At 51.0% G+C, this 19,039-nt stretch overlaps 8 protein-coding genes across 8 annotated transcripts; 6 read left to right on the top strand and 2 right to left on the bottom strand.

Moving 5' to 3' along the window:
- The first annotated feature begins 751 nt into the window (after positions 1–751).
- BO87DRAFT_372349 (1-aminocyclopropane-1-carboxylate oxidase) lies at positions 752–2,180 on the top strand. The gene is made up of 3 exons (XM_025622263.1): positions 752–1,100; positions 1,156–1,222; positions 1,285–2,180. Exons 1-3 carry the CDS (start codon positions 814–816, stop codon positions 2,026–2,028), a joined length of 1,098 nt encoding a protein of 365 aa, XP_025484616.1. The 5' UTR covers positions 752–813; the 3' UTR covers positions 2,029–2,180.
- A 1,085-nt stretch (positions 2,181–3,265) lies between these two features.
- BO87DRAFT_372348 (carbonyl reductase) lies at positions 3,266–4,398 on the top strand. Its single transcript, XM_025622262.1, has one exon. The coding sequence runs from the start codon at positions 3,512–3,514 to the stop codon at positions 4,250–4,252; it is 741 nt and encodes a 246-aa protein (XP_025484615.1). The 5' UTR covers positions 3,266–3,511; the 3' UTR covers positions 4,253–4,398.
- A 294-nt stretch (positions 4,399–4,692) lies between these two features.
- BO87DRAFT_403090 (sterigmatocystin 8-O-methyltransferase precursor) lies at positions 4,693–6,355 on the top strand (the record flags this gene model as incomplete). The annotated part of the gene is made up of 5 exons (XM_025625740.1): positions 4,693–5,195; positions 5,276–5,383; positions 5,459–5,544; positions 5,613–5,725; positions 5,873–6,355. The coding sequence occupies 5 exons, from the start codon at positions 4,693–4,695 to the stop codon at positions 6,353–6,355; spliced, it is 1,293 nt and encodes a 430-aa protein (XP_025484614.1).
- A 209-nt stretch (positions 6,356–6,564) lies between these two features.
- BO87DRAFT_382207 (uncharacterized protein) lies at positions 6,565–8,035 on the bottom strand (the record flags this gene model as incomplete). The annotated part of the gene is made up of 6 exons (XM_025624595.1): positions 6,565–6,605; positions 6,683–7,274; positions 7,349–7,384; positions 7,496–7,643; positions 7,731–7,816; positions 7,877–8,035. The coding sequence occupies 6 exons, from the start codon at positions 8,033–8,035 to the stop codon at positions 6,565–6,567; spliced, it is 1,062 nt and encodes a 353-aa protein (XP_025484613.1).
- Positions 8,036–8,512: 477 nt separating this feature from the next.
- BO87DRAFT_403089 (cytochrome P450) lies at positions 8,513–10,570 on the top strand. Its single transcript, XM_025625739.1, has 5 exons — positions 8,513–8,721; positions 8,798–9,286; positions 9,371–9,985; positions 10,061–10,227; positions 10,294–10,570. Exons 1-5 carry the CDS (start codon positions 8,620–8,622, stop codon positions 10,463–10,465), a joined length of 1,545 nt encoding a protein of 514 aa, XP_025484612.1. The 5' UTR covers positions 8,513–8,619; the 3' UTR covers positions 10,466–10,570.
- Positions 10,571–11,239: 669 nt separating this feature from the next.
- Positions 11,240–12,473, top strand: BO87DRAFT_403088 (uncharacterized protein; the record flags this gene model as incomplete). The annotated part of the gene is made up of 3 exons (XM_025625738.1): positions 11,240–11,339; positions 11,401–11,976; positions 12,074–12,473. Exons 1-3 carry the CDS (start codon positions 11,290–11,292, stop codon positions 12,471–12,473), a joined length of 1,026 nt encoding a protein of 341 aa, XP_025484611.1. The 5' UTR covers positions 11,240–11,289.
- A 29-nt stretch (positions 12,474–12,502) lies between these two features.
- BO87DRAFT_297743 (uncharacterized protein) lies at positions 12,503–13,476 on the bottom strand (the record flags this gene model as incomplete). The annotated part of the gene is made up of 3 exons (XM_025619029.1): positions 12,503–13,047; positions 13,118–13,368; positions 13,439–13,476. 3 exons carry the CDS (start codon positions 13,474–13,476, stop codon positions 12,503–12,505), a joined length of 834 nt encoding a protein of 277 aa, XP_025484610.1.
- Positions 13,477–15,328: 1,852 nt separating this feature from the next.
- Positions 15,329–18,901, top strand: BO87DRAFT_324636 (uncharacterized protein). The gene is made up of 5 exons (XM_025620070.1): positions 15,329–16,151; positions 16,216–16,893; positions 16,951–17,634; positions 17,689–18,138; positions 18,189–18,901. Exons 1-5 carry the CDS (start codon positions 15,537–15,539, stop codon positions 18,774–18,776), a joined length of 3,015 nt encoding a protein of 1,004 aa, XP_025484609.1. The 5' UTR covers positions 15,329–15,536; the 3' UTR covers positions 18,777–18,901.
- Positions 18,902–19,039: the final 138 nt, after the last annotated feature.

Raw genomic sequence — 19,039 nt, 5'->3', positions numbered from 1 at the left:
GATCTGCCTTGAACATAAAGTCAATACTACCTACCAATATGTCGCGGGATAGTGCTTGAAGTTTAATAGAACTTCTTGATGAACTTGAAATTTGTTTACCAACTTAGTCTTCGCGGAATGAGAAGCAATATGTAACAGCTTTAAACAGCCCTGGAGGCTGCAAACATTTTCTATGATATGTATCTGAAAGGACTCGCACTCAATAACCACATCACTGCGTTAATTAGACAGTGTCATTTGTTCAATCTCCCACTTGGGCTCTCCGTCTTAATACCAGTTACTGCAGCCTCCAGTACAACCTTTTGATGGCTTAGATCGAAAGACACTCATGCCTTGGTTCAATCACAATAAGTAGAGTTATACGGAATGTTTGAAAGATATTATCCATCTATACTAGTTCGCGAAGCAATTTTGTTGGTTCTCGATATCAATACATACTTGGAGAAGGTACATGGCAACGTAATGCACTATTTAAACAGAAGAAAATCTCTTCCTGTTTTCTCCATTTCAAGAAAAGTATGGGAATCCTGATCTATATCAATTCCTTCACAAAATTGTACGATGAAATGGAACAAAATGTCTTCGATTTCACCGGCCCTCGGTCCTTCCTACTCTGGATCTGACCGGACAAAGCCCCATACGGCAAACCCCTAGACCTGCGGATGTGTATAGCGAATCAAGTCATGTCAGACAATCCGTCTCGCTTTTAAGAAACGTTCAATCCAAGTGAAACCACAACGAACTATCATAGCATGCCCTGATGGTGCTGTTAATTCCTTATCTTTAAAGCCATTCTGAAGACTGTCACATAATATGGACAAACAAGCTTTCCAAGAAGAGCCCCCATTTCCCGAGGGCCTCAAACTAGCTCAACTTGAAGTCATCGACTATGACAAACTGGCCGACGGCCCTGATGCTGACGAAGCAAGGCGTCTCTTCGAGGCCTGCAAGCATTATGGGTTCTTTTACCTGAAGCTGGACCAAAGTGAGAAGGGTCAGCAGCTACTCGACCTCGCCAAAGAGACCTTCACTCTGCAGAAGAAGGTCTTTGATCTGCCTTCCGAGGAGAAACGTCCTTATGATACGGGCCAGTTTCTTGGGTATGTGCACCTGTAGTTCCATGTGACCTTCTCAGACCTCTCACCGGACACCCAGATACACTGCCCCTGGCGGAACCGTCATTGACCGTAACGGCACTCGAGACCGCATGGAAGTATGGAATGTAAGTCGACAGGAAATTCAGAGAACATTAGCAAATGTCTCACATGGCATCTCTACTCTCAGCTCGGGAAAGACGATATCATGCAGCCCGGCTACAGTATCCCCAAGCCGCCTCTCTTGCTGGAGAGTCAAGAGACCCTTCAGACCTTCACGCAGAGCTGCCATGAAGTTGCCTTGACCATCCTGGCCGCCCTGGAATTGCTCCTCGACCTCCCAAAGGGCACATTCGCCGACTTGCACCGACTTTCTGCCGAGTCCGGAGACCACGTCCGGTTCCTAAAGGTTCCTCCCCAACCAGATACGGACCGTCGTACCGCGCTGGGTGAGCACACTGACTTCGGCAGCATCACGGTTCTCTTCAACCGTCTGTCGGGACTGCGCGTAGTCGAGCCTGGCCGTCAGTACGGTGAGAACGACTGGGACGAATGGCCGTGGGTACAGCCACGGCCCGGTCATGCGATCATCAATCTGGGCGATGCGTTGGTGAAGTTCACAAACGGCCTCTTTCGCTCGAATGTGCACCGCGTGGACCCTCCCTTGGGCACTCAGAAGCTCGTGGATCGGTACTCCCTTATCTACTTCTCGAGACCGCGCGACGATGTAGTGCTGAAGCGCCTGCCTGGCAGTGGGGTTATTCCACCATTAGCAGATGGAGTTGTGGAGGAAGAGCTCACGAGCAAGGAGTGGATCGAGCGACGTGCAGCTGGGAAGCGTCACGGCAAGTTCAAGGGCCCGGAGCACTGGGACCGTATGAGTGGCACGGAAAGTGCCAGCAAGGCCAAGGCTTCTCCTCTCGTTGCAGTCTAGCTTGCTTGCTCCATTGCTTGTGTGTACGGGGCTCGCAAATTTGTCTTGTCCCCTTTTGCAATCGGTGATATGATATGATGTTTTGTGGGCGGTACGGTGCCAGACCCGAACCTCAGAATGTGAAGATTGTCATCATTGGAAATTATATTCGGTCCGAGTCGAGTGTCAGAGGGGTAGTTATGCGAATACCGAGTAGATACTTAGATTGAGCGAGATAAATGTCTTCAGATTGAACTTCTAATTTGTCGACAGTCCTACGAGTTACGAGTATATACTGCCAATTTATTCTTGGAAACATGATGCAGAGTACTAGTTTGCACAGGTCGACATACGAGTCAAGCTTTTTCATCTTTCCTTTCTTTCTTTCTTTCTTTCTCCTAAAACGCTAATAGTATCCTCCAACACTTCTGCCCTGGAGTGAAGCTAGAGGACTGATAGAATAGACGTACTACCCGCGTAAAAATAATATATGTGTAAATATAATATCGAGAGCATCTAGGTATAGCGACCTTCTCAATCATGGGTCGAGCACTATCAACTAATAAGATAAATTCCTGGAATATTTAGAGTCACAATATAATTCGGCCTTTAAACGCCCTCTTCCACTCTATGTATCGTGATTATATTTTCTCTCTTCTTTTCAAGACTAAGGACATGAGAATAATCTTGCTCTGGCTAACGATAATTTCAAACTCACCTCAGCGCTAATGCATTGTGCCCTAATTCTGGACTGCGTGGCGGCTAGTGACCGGCCCGTGACTCGGATAAAGGAAGAGAAAAGTACTAGTAGGGGACTGAAAGTGCAGGGGAGTTTGACACTGCCTTCTGTTGTGGTAAACGGAAGCGACGGGCTGAACTAAAAGAGAAATAGCCGGGAAGAGTAATCAGAGACAGACATAGGCAAGGGAGGGGCAGAAGGTGCTGTCGTGGTACTCTGTGAAGCAAAAGTAGCCGAACCCATCAGGGATCAAAGGCTCGAATACTGATCACGGAAGCTTGGGAAGCTTTAACTATCAATAAGCTTTTTTGTTAAATAAAGCAAGTGGGCTGGTGGATCAGAAACCTACAATAATAGGAATATTGATAGTAAGCGCTAACCTCAGTATTTGTCCTAATTGGATGATTGAAGCTGACGTTGCCCGCGGGGGTTCGGGAACGGAGTCAGGCAATCGGGGCATTGGATTATGGGGGGCCTTGATTACATCTCCTTTGTATTGATGTGATGTTTGATGGTAAAGTACCGGGTTTTAACTGTGCATAGCTCGTCATTAATGCCGATAGCTCCGTCCTCGCCGACGCCCTTTTTCGCCTTCCCCGAGTCGTTGGAATTTGCTTGCCCTATCAGCCCCCCCTTGAAGGACCCTTCCCCTCCTTCTCCTCTTCCACATTCTTTCTCAAATCAATGAATCGCTTCCCCGCCTTTCCTGCCCTCAGAAGATTGTCTCACATTGCCTCAACCCTTTCTTCATCTAGGCTGCACAAAATGGCTTCTCCTGACAGCACAATCGTCCTTATCACCGGCGCCAACCAGGGGCTCGGCTTCGAGGTCGCCAAAAAGCTGGCTACCGAACACCCGGGCTACCACGTGCTCATGGGCTACCGCGATGCCGCCAAGGGTGAAGAAGCTATTGCCAAGCTCAAAAGCCAAGGATTGAGCGTCGACGGAGTGATCATCGACATGACCGATGACACCTCCATTCAGTCGGCTGCTAAACAGGTGGCAGACCAGTTCGGTCGGTTGGACGTCCTCATCAACAACGCCGGTGTGATCACCGAGGGCCGCTTGCCCGAAGGCACCTCCCTCCGCCAAACCTGGCAAGCGGGCTTTGACATCAATACCACGGGCCAAGTCGTCACTACGGAAGCCTTTATCCCTCTGCTGGAGAAGGCCGCTGTGCCGCGGATTGTCTTTGTATCCTCAGCCTTGGGGTCGTGCACCGGCCGGTTGGACCCCAAGGATCAATTTTCTGCCTTTCAATTCCCTGCCTACCGCAGCTCCAAGGCGGCGCTCAATATGATCGCCTGCCATTACGCCAATCTTTATGGGCCCAAGGGATGGAAAGTCAACGCGAGCGACCCGGGATTCTGCGCCACCAACTTCAACCGTTTTCGCGGCTGGGGCACCCCGGAGAGTGGTGCACTGCAGACGGTTCACCTCGCGACTTTGGATAAGGATGGACCAAATGGTACCTTTAGCAACACCGATGGGCCACTGGGATGGTAGTGTCGCTGTATATTGCTGGGACTATCATAGTTGGGCATCCTAACGGATTGGATACGATAGCTGCAGCTGAAAGGACCTAGATTATACTCCGTGTAACTAAAACCGTAGCCAACGACGGGTAGCCTGCTCTTATAATAATCATTGATGGATTCCCAGAGGATTGTCACTAAAGCAGTACAACAACACGACTACGTAACTGCATGAGAGGTAAAATCCCTGCTGTTGCTTTCGCCGAACTTGCCCTCTCCATCCGACCCCCCTTCGGCCATTACCGCTTCGACAATATCCCGAATTCGCAATATCCCCATCACCCATTCAGACAAGCAACAGAAGTATCTATAATACCCATTATTCCCCGAATAGTAGTTGACATTCCCCCATCCACATTCCTGCCTTCGAATCCAACAGTCTCCCCATCAGAAGAAGTCTACTCATCCACAATGACCACCCCAGCGCCAACCCTCCTCTCCCTGGCCACGACCATCAACACCCTCACCCAAGCCATCATCACCAAACTCACCACGCACAATGTCCCCGAACCCACCTTCACCAGCTCCACGGACCACCCCCTCTGGCAAGACCCCACGCTAGACCTCAACACCACCAAAGCCCAACTTGTGGATGCGGCCACCAGCCTCACCCGCCTTGTTGCAGGACCTCTGACCTTCCACCGCGAGGTTTTCGGCAGTCACTTCGACCTGGCCGCGCTGCAAGTCATGCTTGAGCACAGGGTGTATGACCAGATCCCGCTCGGCGGCGGTTGCATGACACTGTCAGAGCTCGGCGAGCGCGTGCGACTGGATCCAGCCAAGTTGGCGCGGATGCTACGGTTGCTGGCGACGCTGAATATCGCGGAGGAGGTCGAGGATGGGGTGTTTCGCCATACTGCCTTTTCGGAGGTGTTGGTCCGGGATCGCGAGTTGCGGGCACAGGTGGAGATGCAGTATGTCCCCCTCCCCCACTTCTCTCTAGAGTGAACCCCTTCGTAAAGAGATCTTTTTCCGCTTTATTACTGATGATAAGGCGGGATGGTAGATTGGATGAGATGCACAAAGCGAGCGTCGAGACAGCAAATTACTTCAAGGAGTATCCGGCGGCCGAAGAGAGTCATCTGTCGCCGTTCAAATATCGGTAGGGCATGCAACCACTCCAAAATTTAAACATCAATATTTCAAAGCCACAACCAAACTAATGATGTTAAAACAGCTGGGGCACCCCTTTCTACGAGTGGTATGAGAACAACCCGGAAAAGGGGGTTCGATTCGCCCTCGCTCAGGAAGGGATTGCCAAGTGTACGTACCGTGGCCACCCACACAATGCTTCGCTGTCTCTTGCAATACTTCTGACATTACCCTTTTAGTGGATCGATCCTCCGCCGCCCTTGTCGAATGGATCAAAACTAGTGGCCACACCGAAGGCCGACTCATTGACGTGGGCGGGGGCAGCGGCCATGTCGCCCTCGAACTCGCCAAGGTATGATCTTGATCTCTCCAGTTGTGTCTCTATCTTCTCCCCCATTCATACTCTCTCTTTCTCCCTCTCTCTTTCTCTTTCTCTCTTTCTTCCTCTCTCTTTCTTCCTCTCTCCGCCTACCAAACCAAACACTGAATATCCAAACAGCATTTCCCAACATGGTCCTTCACAGTCCAAGACATCTCGGAAACCATGTTTTCAGAAAACTCGCAATGCGCCGACCCGAGTCTGCTCTCTCGTGTCGAATTCAGCCAGCACGACTTCTTCCAACGACAACCGGTCGTCCCGGAGGACGTGAAGGCATGGTACATCCGCTCGTGTTTGCATAATTGGGGCGACGACGACTGCGTACGCGTGCTGCGGCAGTTCGCACCAGCGCTGGAGGCGCGCCCGGAGTGCTCGGTGCTGATCAATGAGAGCATTGTGCCGACTCGGGGTACGGTGCCGCTGCGCGAGGAACATCTCGTTCGTCAGGTGGATGTGGCGATGATGGTGATTGCAAATAGTAAGCAGCGGGGTGAGCAGGATTTTCGGGATTTGATCTTGAAGGCGGATTGGCGATATGAGGTGGTGAGGGTTATTCGATTGCCGGGGACGATGGGGGTGATTGAGTTCAAGTTGAGGAAGTAGGGTTTTGGAAATACCGTAGGAGAGAAGATATGGTAGGTTGATTTTGATGAGTACTTGGTCTGTTTACTTGATTGGTTCTTTGTCGTATTACTGTCAAGGATGGGATTTTTTTATGAGAGCTATCAAGAGAGGAAGGGAAAACCCCCTACTACACACACCAACAATCCACCACTCCCTGTCTTATCCGCATACCTCAACACCACCCAACCTTAGAAAATAGCCATCGCATTCGCCTGCGAACTAACCCCACCTACACCCCATTTAGTCGTTAGCAAACACACCCTCCATCCAACACATCAAATCCAGCGATATCGCTACCTTACTCACCTTCGACATTGGCCGGCGCACTCGTCATGAAGAAAGTCCACCTACCCAACTCTCGACACAACGCAACCACGCGCTCCAAATCCCACATCTCCCCAATTGGCATCCCCCACAATGCCAACACATACTCATGCAGGAAATACTCTTCCTGGGGCGGCCAGCGCTCGAACGCCGGCGCATCCCCTCCCACCGCCGCAAAATAGCAATCATGCAGCCAGTCCAGCATCGCCGCCTCCTGCTTGAGCCCCGCATACTCAGTTTTCTCGTTCCGAAGAATATCGGCCCTATTCTCCGGAGACATCTGATTATACCTGGCCACGAACCCCGAGCGGATCATCAGGATCGTGCCCACGGGGATGTCCCCGCCCTGGGAGACGGGTAGGATGTTGATCCCCTGGCTGTAGCCGCAGGCCTGGAGGTCGGTGAAGGAAATGGCGCTGCCTTGGTAGGGGTCGTAGGGGAGGCCATGGGTCTGGGCGTAGGTGTAGAAGTCGAGCAGGAGGCAGCGGCCGGCGATGCCGCCGTGGGTGGCGGACCAGTGGTGGATGCTGTTGTTTAGGGTTGGGGTCGAGCCTGTGATGTCGGTGGCTGTGGTCTATTTTTTTTTTAAAAATTTGTTTAGTGGAATTGGTTTAATTGATTGGGGGTGGTTGGACATGATGTACGTACACTGTTGTAGAACAGTCCCGAGGAAAGGTGTGAAAACTAGTAGTTATGTTAGAATACTGAGTGATGGGGTCTTCACGAAAGGAATAGAATGGAATGAAATAAAGCTTGAAATACTACAGTACTGCTACAGAAGGGATTCTCACGTACATGCCGGAATCCATCCCACTGCGTGCCGCTCTGTGTGTTCAATGACTCGTATAGATCATCGTAGATGAGGTTCTCCTGTAAGGGCTTGATCTTGTGCACAAAGCCTGCTCGACCGAATGCAGGGGGGTTGGGTACACCTAGGGGAAGACTATATATAGAAGTCCAGGTATAAGTAAGTACCCCTCAATGAACTGGGGTGAGCGGTTATGCGGAGAGGTAATATAATATCACCCACTCTAGCCGGATCATTTGGCCAGTCTTGATCTCTGAAGAGGCCGCATCTTTGACACGTGTGGGTGTCAACAAGTTCAACCGTCCAATCTGGGAATAAATTAGTTCGAAGTATTCAAGTTATGTCGCGGACTGAAGGAAGTTTCCTACCTGATCATTCTCACCCCATACCCACGCAGCATCTTTGGGAGCACCAGGTAAGTGAGGCAGGTCTTTTCTAGAGGGGAAGATTGAGTAATTGGGATCCCAGGGAATCCGATCTGCTGACTGGACCGCACTGTCCTGATCTTGATACTGGGAGAAGGACATATTGACTTCGCTGCTCGGTCGGACTCAATGATTTACTCCATCTTGGAATTATGGGGTCCTTACTGGTTCGTTATATTTAACCTGATTCGGCGATGTTTTAGGGTCACCGAGAACTACTAACTAAGCTCCTCGTTCGGGGTTACTAAATGTATACTAGCTGTTTTTGTCCATGACATCCCGGGACATAAGCAGGAAGTGAATACATATACTACGCCAGAACTTGCTATTGCTTCTACCTTTGCATGACTGTGTGTCCTTCATCCCATTCCCAATTATCATTCGTAGGTCAAGGAAACACAACCAGGGCGCCCTTACCGTACTGGGATGGCCCGATGCTGGCTAACCCGTTCGGAGAGGCTCCGCGGCTAGACCGAATGCAGAATGCCCGGTCATGAAGACCTTGATGTTGTGCTTACTTCAGTTGGGAAAATATTTTATAGACATGAATTAGAACAAATTTCCTATTTGAGGAAGTGATACATCCGCCCCGTCCTTCCCCTTTGTGAACTCATGTCCACTAGATAATACGCTGGATCCTGCTACAAAGCCCGCTGAGGCAAGTCACAGCCTTGGGAGAGGGCATCATGGCCGTCTCCAGCTTGCATGGGTTGTATATCCTAGGAAGTAATGTCGCTGCGTCACTGTGGTCCAACCCTCTATACGCGATAAGCCCAGTTCTCATCGCGGTATGTAGTACTACACTTCTATTCTGGTCTCTCACCTACATCATGTCCAATCAATCCCCACTAAACCACCATCCAGCTCCCCACCTATTTCACTGCCCTCGCTCTATACAACCTCTACTTCCACCCGCTCTCCAACTACCCAGGCCCCAAATACGCAACTGCCTTCCCACTCTGGTATGCCTATGCTCTCCTCCGCGGTAACTTCCACGAGGATATGCGCCAGCTCCACTCCCTTTACGGCCCCGTCGTGCGCTATGCCCCCAACGAACTCTCCTATACCGACCCCCGTGCCTGGACGTCCATCTACAGCGGGCGTCCGACGGGTACAGAATTCCCCGAACTGGGAAAAGACCCCACCTTCTATGCGGGTTTCGCTTCGGGCAACCAAAGCATCACCACCGCAGGCTTCCACGACCACCACCGCTTCCGAAAGAAGCTGGCCCCCGCGTTTGCAGAGAAATCAATCCGCGAGCAAGAGCCCATCATTAAGGGGTATGTGGATTTGTTCGTGCAGCAGTTGGAGCAGCGCTCGGGCGAAGTCGTGGACATGAGCGCTTGGTTTAATGTGAGTTTCCGTATGCAGCAGCGGAAACGATTAATTCCCCTCGTATTCCTTGTTGTCTATCAAGTTAATCAGCTAGGGAAATAGTTTTGCACCTTCGACATTATCGGCGACCTAGGCTTCGGCGAGCCCTTCGGTTGTCTCAAACGAGGCGCCTATGACGACTGGGTGCGCTTGATCTTCCTAGCTCTCAAAACGAGCATGCTCATACAGATCAGCGCGCGATTCCCCGGTTTGCGGTCCCTCCTGCTGTGGTATCTTCTCCCGGCGGAGCTGGCGCGCAAGCGGCTGGCGCACATCGCCAAGACGACCGAGAAGGTGATGCGCCGTCTGGGAAAGGAGACAGATCGCAAGGACTTCATTCAGTATCTGTCGACGGGGGCGCCGGAGTTGTCGTTTGCCGAGTTAGCGAATAACTCTTCCACGTTGATTGTGGCGGGGAGTGAGACGAGTGCGACCTCGTTGGCGGCGGTGACGTTTTACTTGCTGAAGAATCCGGAGAAGATGCGCAAGCTCAGGCAAGAGATTGAGACAGCCTTCAGCGTGGAGGAGGAGATCACAATCCAGTCCGTGGCAGGCTTGAAGTACCTGACTGCGTGTTTGGAGGAGGGTTGGAGATTGTATCCGCCAATTCCCTCGGGGTTGCCACGACAGGTGCCTGGGGAGGGGTTTGAAATTGCTGGGCAATGGGTTCCAGGCGGGGTGCGTCTGGAATATAGTCCATTCTACTTTTGATTATTGAAGATGAGAGCTGCGCACTGACTGAAGACCAACTAGGCCGCCGTATCCGTTCATAGCTGGGCAACGTCGAGGTCACCCAAGAACTTTCGCAACCCGGACGAATTTATTCCGGAAAGATGGCTGGGCGATCCAGCATACAAGGACGATAACTTGCAGTCAGTCCAGGTGTTCCATGTTGGACCTCGGAATTGCATTGGAAAGAGGTAAACTTTCCCTTGTGTTCATAGCTGATTGTATGGCTAGGTCGTCGACTGACAACGCTTTTTTAGTCTGGCGTATGCCGAAATGCGTCTGATTCTTGCTCGTCTACTTTTTCGGTTTGATCTGCAGCTCATGCCACATAGCTCCAACTGGGCGGAGCAGATGTCGTACATGGTCTGGGAACGAGGGCCATTGGATGTCCGCGTGACAGAGAGAAGGACTGCTTCGGATAGATTGTAGAGTAGAGAGTGCCATGTATAGAATGAAAGGGACTCACCAGTCAAGCATATTCCAGTCCCTAGGGTTGGAGGATACACGTCATGGCTCGTTTTAGAAACGGTAGGCGAAGTTTCATCTTAGTAGGCATTTGCTCCCGTAGCTTGAATCTTAGCCTATCTTCTCCAACCATTCCCCAAATAATCAGCCCCAGCAAAAGGTCAAGTTGCCTACCAAGCAACTTGCCAACGGCCAGAGCCCTGCTTCTTCCGACGCCCAATAAGGTCCATACTAGTCTATCACGTTGGAGGTTTCTGAGTCGCAGTATAAGCCGGTCAATTACGACACCCAGTTAGACGATTGCGTCCAGGGTCTGATCAAGACCATATTGCTTCAGCCCGAGCACGCGATCGTCAACACCTACGTGCGGCGCTTCGATCACAGTCTCTACAAGTACATATATCAGAAGGATTTCGGACTTAGGAGAGAACTTGGTCCAAATCACATGATGCAAAAACAACTCCGTATCCGAGCAAAAATACTAGTGCAGTTTATTGACTACTGTGTATTGAAACACACAACCATATACAAAGCAACTAAGATAAGAGCTGCAAAGCTAATTGCAATAAGAATGAAACATGAAGTTGTCAATATTACAGTATTGATTTAGCTCGGCTAACCAATGTACTACGTCTTGGTGGTGTCGACACCCCGCACAAGCACTTCCATATAAGGACGTCTGTTCCCCGTAACCTAAGTCCACTGAGAATCTTCTTCTATACACTCCACTTCTTACCCGATACGACTTGCTTATAACTTTCAATTATTCAACCAAGATATCCGTTACCATGAACGACCCCTTGAAACAGTATCTAAAATTCTCCGATGCGGACCGACAGTGTGTATCCCTCGTATTATTACAGCCCATCAGAAAGATACTGACATAAGGGATCGGAAAGTCCACATACTCCAGCGCTGGAGGTAACTCTAACTGCACCCAGAAACTTCTATACTGAAAGCCCGAATTTGAATCTCGTTACAGTGACTATCACTCGATCTAAGAAGCACCAGGAACCCAAGCCAACCTACTTCTACTGGTCCCCCAGCACCAATGAAGGATTCAGGGTCTTTCGTGACTCGCCCAGTGAGGGCCTAATGGAGGTGGAGGTGCAGTCAGATTGCTCCTCACCAATAACGCGGCAGTCAAACCCTCTTCACCTCTGGTACTTGGGTGCGGATGATGAAGCCGTGTCGTGGGATATCCCTCTTGGGGAGAATCTATCTCGATCCGTTATAAAAAGTGAATGGATCACATACGAGCTCTTCTGGCCAGGAGGTGAGGTGCATCTTTGGGATTGGGGATCGAATGATACAAATAAAGAAAATTTGGAAATCACGGAGCTGGAGGCGAAATCGACCCCGATGACACTGCCTGGAGGCGCACGATTCTCTTTCACATTAATTGAAGGTAGTGCGCCGCCGCCGCCACCAAGGCCATTGACTCCTCCAATCGTCGAATTAGATCTCAGTACTCTGTGAGTACCTCTTCTCTGCCAATTTATCCGCTGATGTTAGGACGCTAACAACTGCTAAGCACCCCAGGCGTGCCGATATTCAGCCTCGAGATTGAAGGCCCGCCGACATGGAGGATACAGGAGAGTGGGAGTCCTGGCGCGGCGATGGCGTATGTGGATACGCTTTGTTTGAGGATGAAGATGTTCCACGAACGGTGGGTACAAGCGACGGTTTTATGTCTCTGCAGCCCAACGAGACCTGGTGTAAAGAGCGGAAACTTGGAATGGTGGTTGATCTACCTGAAGATGCTCGAGGTGGAGAGGTCATGCGACACCAATTCAAGGGATGCAAGTGGACTTGGTGGGATTGGGGAATAAAGGAGGATCATATGGACACTATTGTAATGGTAGTTGGATTCGGGGTGATCACTAAGCCAGCTGACAATGACGGACGGCCGGAGGTGGTGGTGCCGGCTTCGAATATGGTTGAGTTTACAGTTGCTGATCGGGGTCGGTGAATATAGAAGTTATATTGGCGACGATGAGATTATTCCCTATTAGCCAACAGCGGCTCAGTCTCATCCCCCTCATCAAAACGCCAGTACTTCCTATTCCTATACGCCAACCACAGCAGAATCCCCTGAACCAGTGCAATGACCGCAGAGTCCACAGCCACCCAACCGACTAACATATACCAATTAAACAGCGCAAACCACGATGAAAGTATATCCCACTCGGGTCCGAGATATATGATACGGAAGGGCCAAGTCAGCGCAAGAACCGAGAATACTCCTGTCTGGAGCGCGAGTCCTCGAAGACTCAAAGCCCGCGGCGACGGCACTCCTTTCCGCAGTTTCGGCGTCTGGCAGAATAGGGCGCCGAATGCGAGAATTGTCGTGACGGGGCTGACAAATATGACATGGACACTACTCATCATGACAAAGAGCAACTCATGCGCCCAGCTTGGGTCTTCTTTATTTAGATCCGGTGTGGCGGCTACGCATAATGCTGGGAGGACGGCTATGAGGAGGAAGATGATGTACCACAAGGCAGCGTAGAGCTTCTGGCGGAAGGATGAGGTGGAGGGGTATGCTAGGGTTAGTGTGAATTTTTGGAGGTGGAGTTAGTATAGATGAACATTTCTATGGTTAATATGAAACACACGTGAGGCCAGAGAGTAGCCAGACCACCGTTATTTGAATGAGGTTCAACCAGTCTCTCAAAGATCCACGATCCTCCACGAACACATTCGGATCTGGGTTGCTAATGCAGATAAATGCAAGGAGAAACTGTTCGGTCGCACATATGAGATTAAATAGTAGATAGCACAGAGAAAGACTGGAGCTATTCTTGGTTGTCCAGAGGAGTTGAAGCTGGGGTATATATGAGTAGATGCTGAGACCCAGTAGGAGGCTATTTGGATGAAGTCAGTGTCAAGGCTTCACAATGGTATCATAACCAGTGCTATATCCAAATTACACACATTCGGAACCAGGAAGGAAGGAGTGTTCCGTCGATCATCTCGCTTTAACCTCAAAAAGTGTAGTATGAATGGCCAGTGGGGTGCTGGAGAAAAAACAGAGGGAAGATCAACTACTACTACTTAATTATAATTATGGTATTTGAGAAGGGTGGCAGTTGGGAGCAGCTGTGATTGCAGTAAACACGGCGGATTTGCATTTGCCCGCCGTACACAGTATTCCATAGCTTCTTATCAATTTAGCCTCGTGCACGATCTTTAGTGGGGACTAGAGCGCTCGGGCCTAAGAACGGGGAACCGCCGGCTGTGGCAGTGCACGAGACGAGACCACCACTACTACTTTGTACTCACTACTTAGGGCACAAACTTAATGGTCTCAGGCTCGGTGTGCCTCGGTCTAGCTCAGCAAGGTGCAAGCATGCTTTAGCGTCAGTTCTGGTTTGGACGGCAACATGCTATGAGACAAGCCCTGGGGTTGAAACAGTCGGTCTTGCATGGACGGGTACTAGACTGCATGCATGTCAGACCGAGGGGTAGAAAAAAAAAAAAAAAAAAAAAAAAGAAAAGAAAAGAAGAAGAAGAAGAAGAAGAAGTAGAAGGAGAAGAAGTGAAATAATGGCGGTTGCGGTTGGTAAGCACAATGGAAGAAAGCCGACCGCGGCAGACTGACAGAGAGAGACAGCCTACAAGAGTACAGACAGACAGCAGCTGCTGGATTGGGCGGGGATTGACCATTCGGTGGTTGCCGCTAATTGTAGGCGAGACGGACGGGCCGTGGGGTCCAAAACAGTTATAACGGCGGTACTACCGGGACCAGCCTAGTCAGTAACCAAATCAGTTAGCAGGTAAGTCGGATGTTTCCCTAACTAACTACATGTCAGCGATGAGTAAATGACTGACCGAAGGAGGGAGAGACTCCTACCAGAAATGGTGCCTGGAAAAAAGACTGGGATGATGAGAGACATGGCGGGGTAACGAGCTGACTAGTGAGTAACAATTAGTTATTAGCAGTGACTAGAAGATGGTAAATACTAGATACAGCTGTTAGTACGAGGTTCTAGTCTAGCTTAGGCTATTTGGCCCCCTCGTTGTGCCGCTCATCCTCTCAGGCACATCGTAAGCATTCTATGCATCCCAAGTCGGTCATTATCCCCATGCATCGAACCTGCCAGGATCATTGGACGAAGCAACAATAAAGTCATACTTCGTGAAACATGCCCTGAAGCTTCCCTACGCAACCGAGTCAAGCGAAGGAGCCCTAAAGCGAGCCAGATCCCTCCCACTGCAATGATGGGGAGGAGAAGAACCAGGGGACAGCAACTAGTTGCTCCGTCTAGTTGCAGCCTGGGGCCGGTACCTTACTGCTTTGGTCGCTCTCTCCACCCGCAATCCCTGTTCCCCGTCTCCATCCGTCTCGATCTCCTGCCAGGAATGATCTTCTCCGTTTCCACTCTTGCGCACACACTGCCTACCATCCCTCCTTCTCTACTGTGCTTCTGTCACATTCGATCCAGCCCGGACCATCGCCCATCAAAGTCCCAATGGGTCCCCCCCAAAGCTATGACGGTTCCCACACTAGCCTCTCCAATAACAATCCCTCATTCTTTCAACTATCGTTGGTTCTCCGATGGCTAACACCACCAATGCCTTACTAGCAAGGGATTACTTCTTAACTTATCATCAACCAACGAGGCTGGGGCGTCTGCAACCCCTCCCGTGTCCATGAGCGGGCCGGATGACTGGGTGACGGGCTGCTAGCAAATCAGCAAAGCGTGTAAGACAGACACGCAGCCTCGCATAAGCTGGCCACAAAAAAATTCTAGGAGGGCTGCAGGTCACCGACATAAGGCATTTTCGTCCTAGTACGGCATGGTTGCTTTCCCCCCCAATCAGTCGGGGTCACCTGGCAGCAGGCGGGCACGGCGCCTCAACCTGCTTTCTTCCTTCTCCTCTTACTCTGAAACAACTTCTTCTTTGTCGCTGCGGCTCTCTGTCGATGATCGGATCTCCTTGTCGTGCCCCCCAAACCAGTCATCTGGTGATCGAACTCTAGTCTGCTCGCTCGCTCTTATGTCCGTGGCCTGCCATCCCGGTTCTCCCCATGTCACATCCGCTGGTGGCAGCCGTGTGGGAACAGCTGGGCCGCCGTGATCTTGCCCACATCCTACGCGAAATCATCGGAGAGCATGCGCTGGATATCGCGCTCTACCAACAGGATGCCAAGGCATCCGTTGAGCCTCTCACCCGCTCCGTCTTCTGGATCAAGACCATCTTCGACGCCCAGCGAACCTATCTCCAGGGTTTGAGCCATGTTCGCGACTGTCACCCTTACTTCCTGCCCTATCTGCTCCCCACCGAGACCATCTTCTCGGCTCTGATGTACCTAGTCAAAGTCAAAGTCGAGCTCTTTCCCTCCCATAAATCGACCGATGGCGACTTCATTCGATACAGACTCCTCATCGCGCATACGCTACTCACGGGTATTCGAGTGCTCCTGTTGCGCGGGGAGGCGATTGATACCGACCGGAAGTTCCAGTTTGAGCGAGCCATGAGAGCGGCCTGGAGGAACCCGGACCTTTCAAATGTCGAGCGCTTCCTGATTAGTGATTTTCTGCCCAAGGCCCTAACTAGTATTGGATCCCCAGATCTGTCAACGAGTCAGGCCTTCCTGTTGGACTGTGGAAAGCCCTATCTTCCTCCTTTCGCAACGGGCCTTGTAAGTCTTCAAGTCTTGTTAAGAGACCTTTCTGTGATTGGGACAGTAACTTACTACTCCTTAGTATCCACTTTCGGGCGCTCCAGAGAGGCTTATCACTGATCTTCTGACGAACGTGATGAAGAATGATGCGGATCAGTTGGTGTCCTTCTGTCTTTTATACGATATGCTTTGGGCAGTAGACTCCGCCATCATCCAGTGTCACATTGATCGCCGTCGGATTTCCCAAGAACAGGGCTACACCAGTCCGGCAGCATATAAAGTGGACGAGTCCTTCAATCAAGCACAGGAAATCAAGAAAAAGCTCACAAGGACGGTCCTGGCTGCCTTCGATGACGAGTTCAACACCGCGCCTCTTCGCATTTTCGCAACGATCATCTTAAGTCAAACTGCCGAAGAACACCCGCCCCTACAGACACGGAGGATTCGGGATACTTGGCATCAAATGGCTCCTATCCGGACTTCATGGGAGAAGGCATCTAGCCAGTTCGTGCGGTGGCTTATCAACCGCCGCGTGCAAATGTGGGATTGCAATGGGGAATTAGAAGCATTCTCCCATGATTATCAACAACACCTTACGCAGTGGTTACAGAGCTCTTCTGCAGCCGAAGCGGATCCGACACCTCAACCGAAGACTTCCCGTGTCAGCGCAGTCTACGTCGTCAACTGCCCTGCGGTGCATCCGGTTCCTGGACCGCTACTGGAGGAAAGCTTAAAGGCCCATGACAAAGGTGCTTACGAGGTAGGAGCGGAATTTCAATGGTCCCGGTTGTGATTGTGCAGTGTTAACGTTGATTAGCAATTACAAGGGAGCCCCGAATTTCTGACGATGGATATCGACTGTCCTCTATGCCCAGGCAATAAGAGGGTTCAGCATGCTCGGATGATCGAGCCTCTCGAGCAGTTATCAGATGCCCTACATTTCTTCTCGGACTCCGAGGCAGAGCAGCGCCACTCTCTTCTTGATTCGACCTCGAGGGACACCACGTCCTGTTCCAGTTCTCTCAGTCACTCCACCAGTCAGTCCTCACGGCTTGAGTCCGACCCGTCAAAACGCCCGATTTCACCCAGCTCGAATCCAGCCCCGTTGTCGAAGGTAACGAGCAAGCAGGCTATCGCCACCACGACCGAAGTCTTCAGCCCGATCCTATCGCGGAGTAGGACGGACCAGTCGTTTGACAGGCAAGCGATCAAAACCCTTTCACGCGACCTCAGAAATGTCAAGCTACCTTTTGGAGGCGGGGCATCGCTCTTCAGGAGGAACTCTGCCAGAGGACATCAGTTACCTCGTCAACCTCGGTTCTGCTTTTCGACCTCAGGAAGCTGTCTGCTGTTCTGGGGTGCAGGCAGCAACTGGGTAATGAGGTTCGAAACAAGCGTAGGGGACGGTAAAAAGCCCAAGGGTCACAAATATGATATTCCGGGCGTGCAACAAGCCGCGGCAGGAGACCAGCGGTGCGCCGTCCTGGCTTCTGTTGGACAGGTGTGTATTCATCAGTTGTCCTTGACTTCGTGAATTGGATACTAACAGATACAGCACTACGAGCTCGTCGTGTTCGAGAACGACAGCGACGTTCCCCAAGCTTACCTCACCATCGAAACAGAAAACCAAACCTTCCCCGTTACCTGCATGGTGATGTCACGCAACGATCGGTATGTCGCGTTCACCCTTCAAGACCAGGTTCGAGTATACGAGATATGCACACGAACTATCCAGAGAGTCTCGCTAGGTAGTGGCATGGATCGGTCGTCGGACTTTGGTCACCGGTCTGTGATGGGCGCGTCCCCCAATGCCAAGGGGACGGCCTATCAGGGGAAGAGACAGGAGGCTATCATCGAGAGGAAGTTGCAATTTTCTCCAGATGGAAAACACTTCGCCATTGCGACCCATCTTGGAGACCACTATGCCTACGTTGACGTGTGGAACTGCACGTTTCAGCAATGGAGCATTGTCCCTGACAAGTCGAAGTCGCTCAAGCTTCCGTCGGTATGTATCTTCGTTCTCATCGAAAGAAATGTGCCACTAACTATTCCTAGTGGACAAGCAACGACGGGGACTTTACGGGGGTGTTCTATGATGGAACACAGCATGCGGTTCTCCTGACGGCCTTCTTTGCGAAAGAATACCCCTCATTCTTTTCGATGTTGGATGACAAGACGACGAACGACTCCTTCAGTACTCGAGTGGTGCATGCGGCGCAGTCCCCCTCCGGGACACGATTCATTATAGCAAACGGGATGTGCGAAGTATACGTGGGTGATTCCAAGGCCAACGGGCGTCTTCAGCTTTCGCGGGTCAGGAAGGCTTCTTCCAAGATTAGCCCGTCTGTCTTCCGACCGGGACAACTGGCATTGTCCTTCCCTCAGGAAACCGAGGTGCTTGCCTTCTGGGTTAAGGCGGGCAAACTGGTGCTGAGGTCGGTCCGCATGCAAGACGGCATTGAGACGACCAGCGACTGTGATCTGCGGTCTGATTTCGACCGACTAGTGGTGGAGCGGCCCATGGCAGCTGATTTCCATACTCAACGTCGACGGCATTCGTTGCTCTCAACCGAACTACTGGCCGAGATCGATGGTCTTCCCTCTCTTCCGCGGCCCGATCTGCCAGAGCTATCGTCGACGTGATTCTGAAGGGAAAAATGAAGGTGGAGTCTGGCGGCTGACATTGGCGTTGGCGCTTTGGAATGAAAGGCTACAATGCATTCTGGCTGTATGTGTGATGAGCTACTATATATTTTGATTTAATGTGCAATGAATGTATGAAATGTATGCTATCCATAATATACTACTTACTTTCTTCCATAACAATTTATGTCAATTCGGGAGTGGCCGCTGTCGTAGCCCGAAAGGGACTAGTGCGGGGACGCCAGCAACGCGGAGGGGGAGAA

The sequence above is a fragment of the Aspergillus neoniger genome, assembly GCF_003184625.1.
Source record: "Aspergillus neoniger CBS 115656 unplaced genomic scaffold BO87scaffold_2, whole genome shotgun sequence".
Lineage (NCBI taxonomy): Eukaryota > Fungi > Ascomycota > Eurotiomycetes > Eurotiales > Aspergillaceae > Aspergillus > Aspergillus neoniger.
This window is presented reverse-complemented; position numbering and strand designations above follow the sequence as displayed.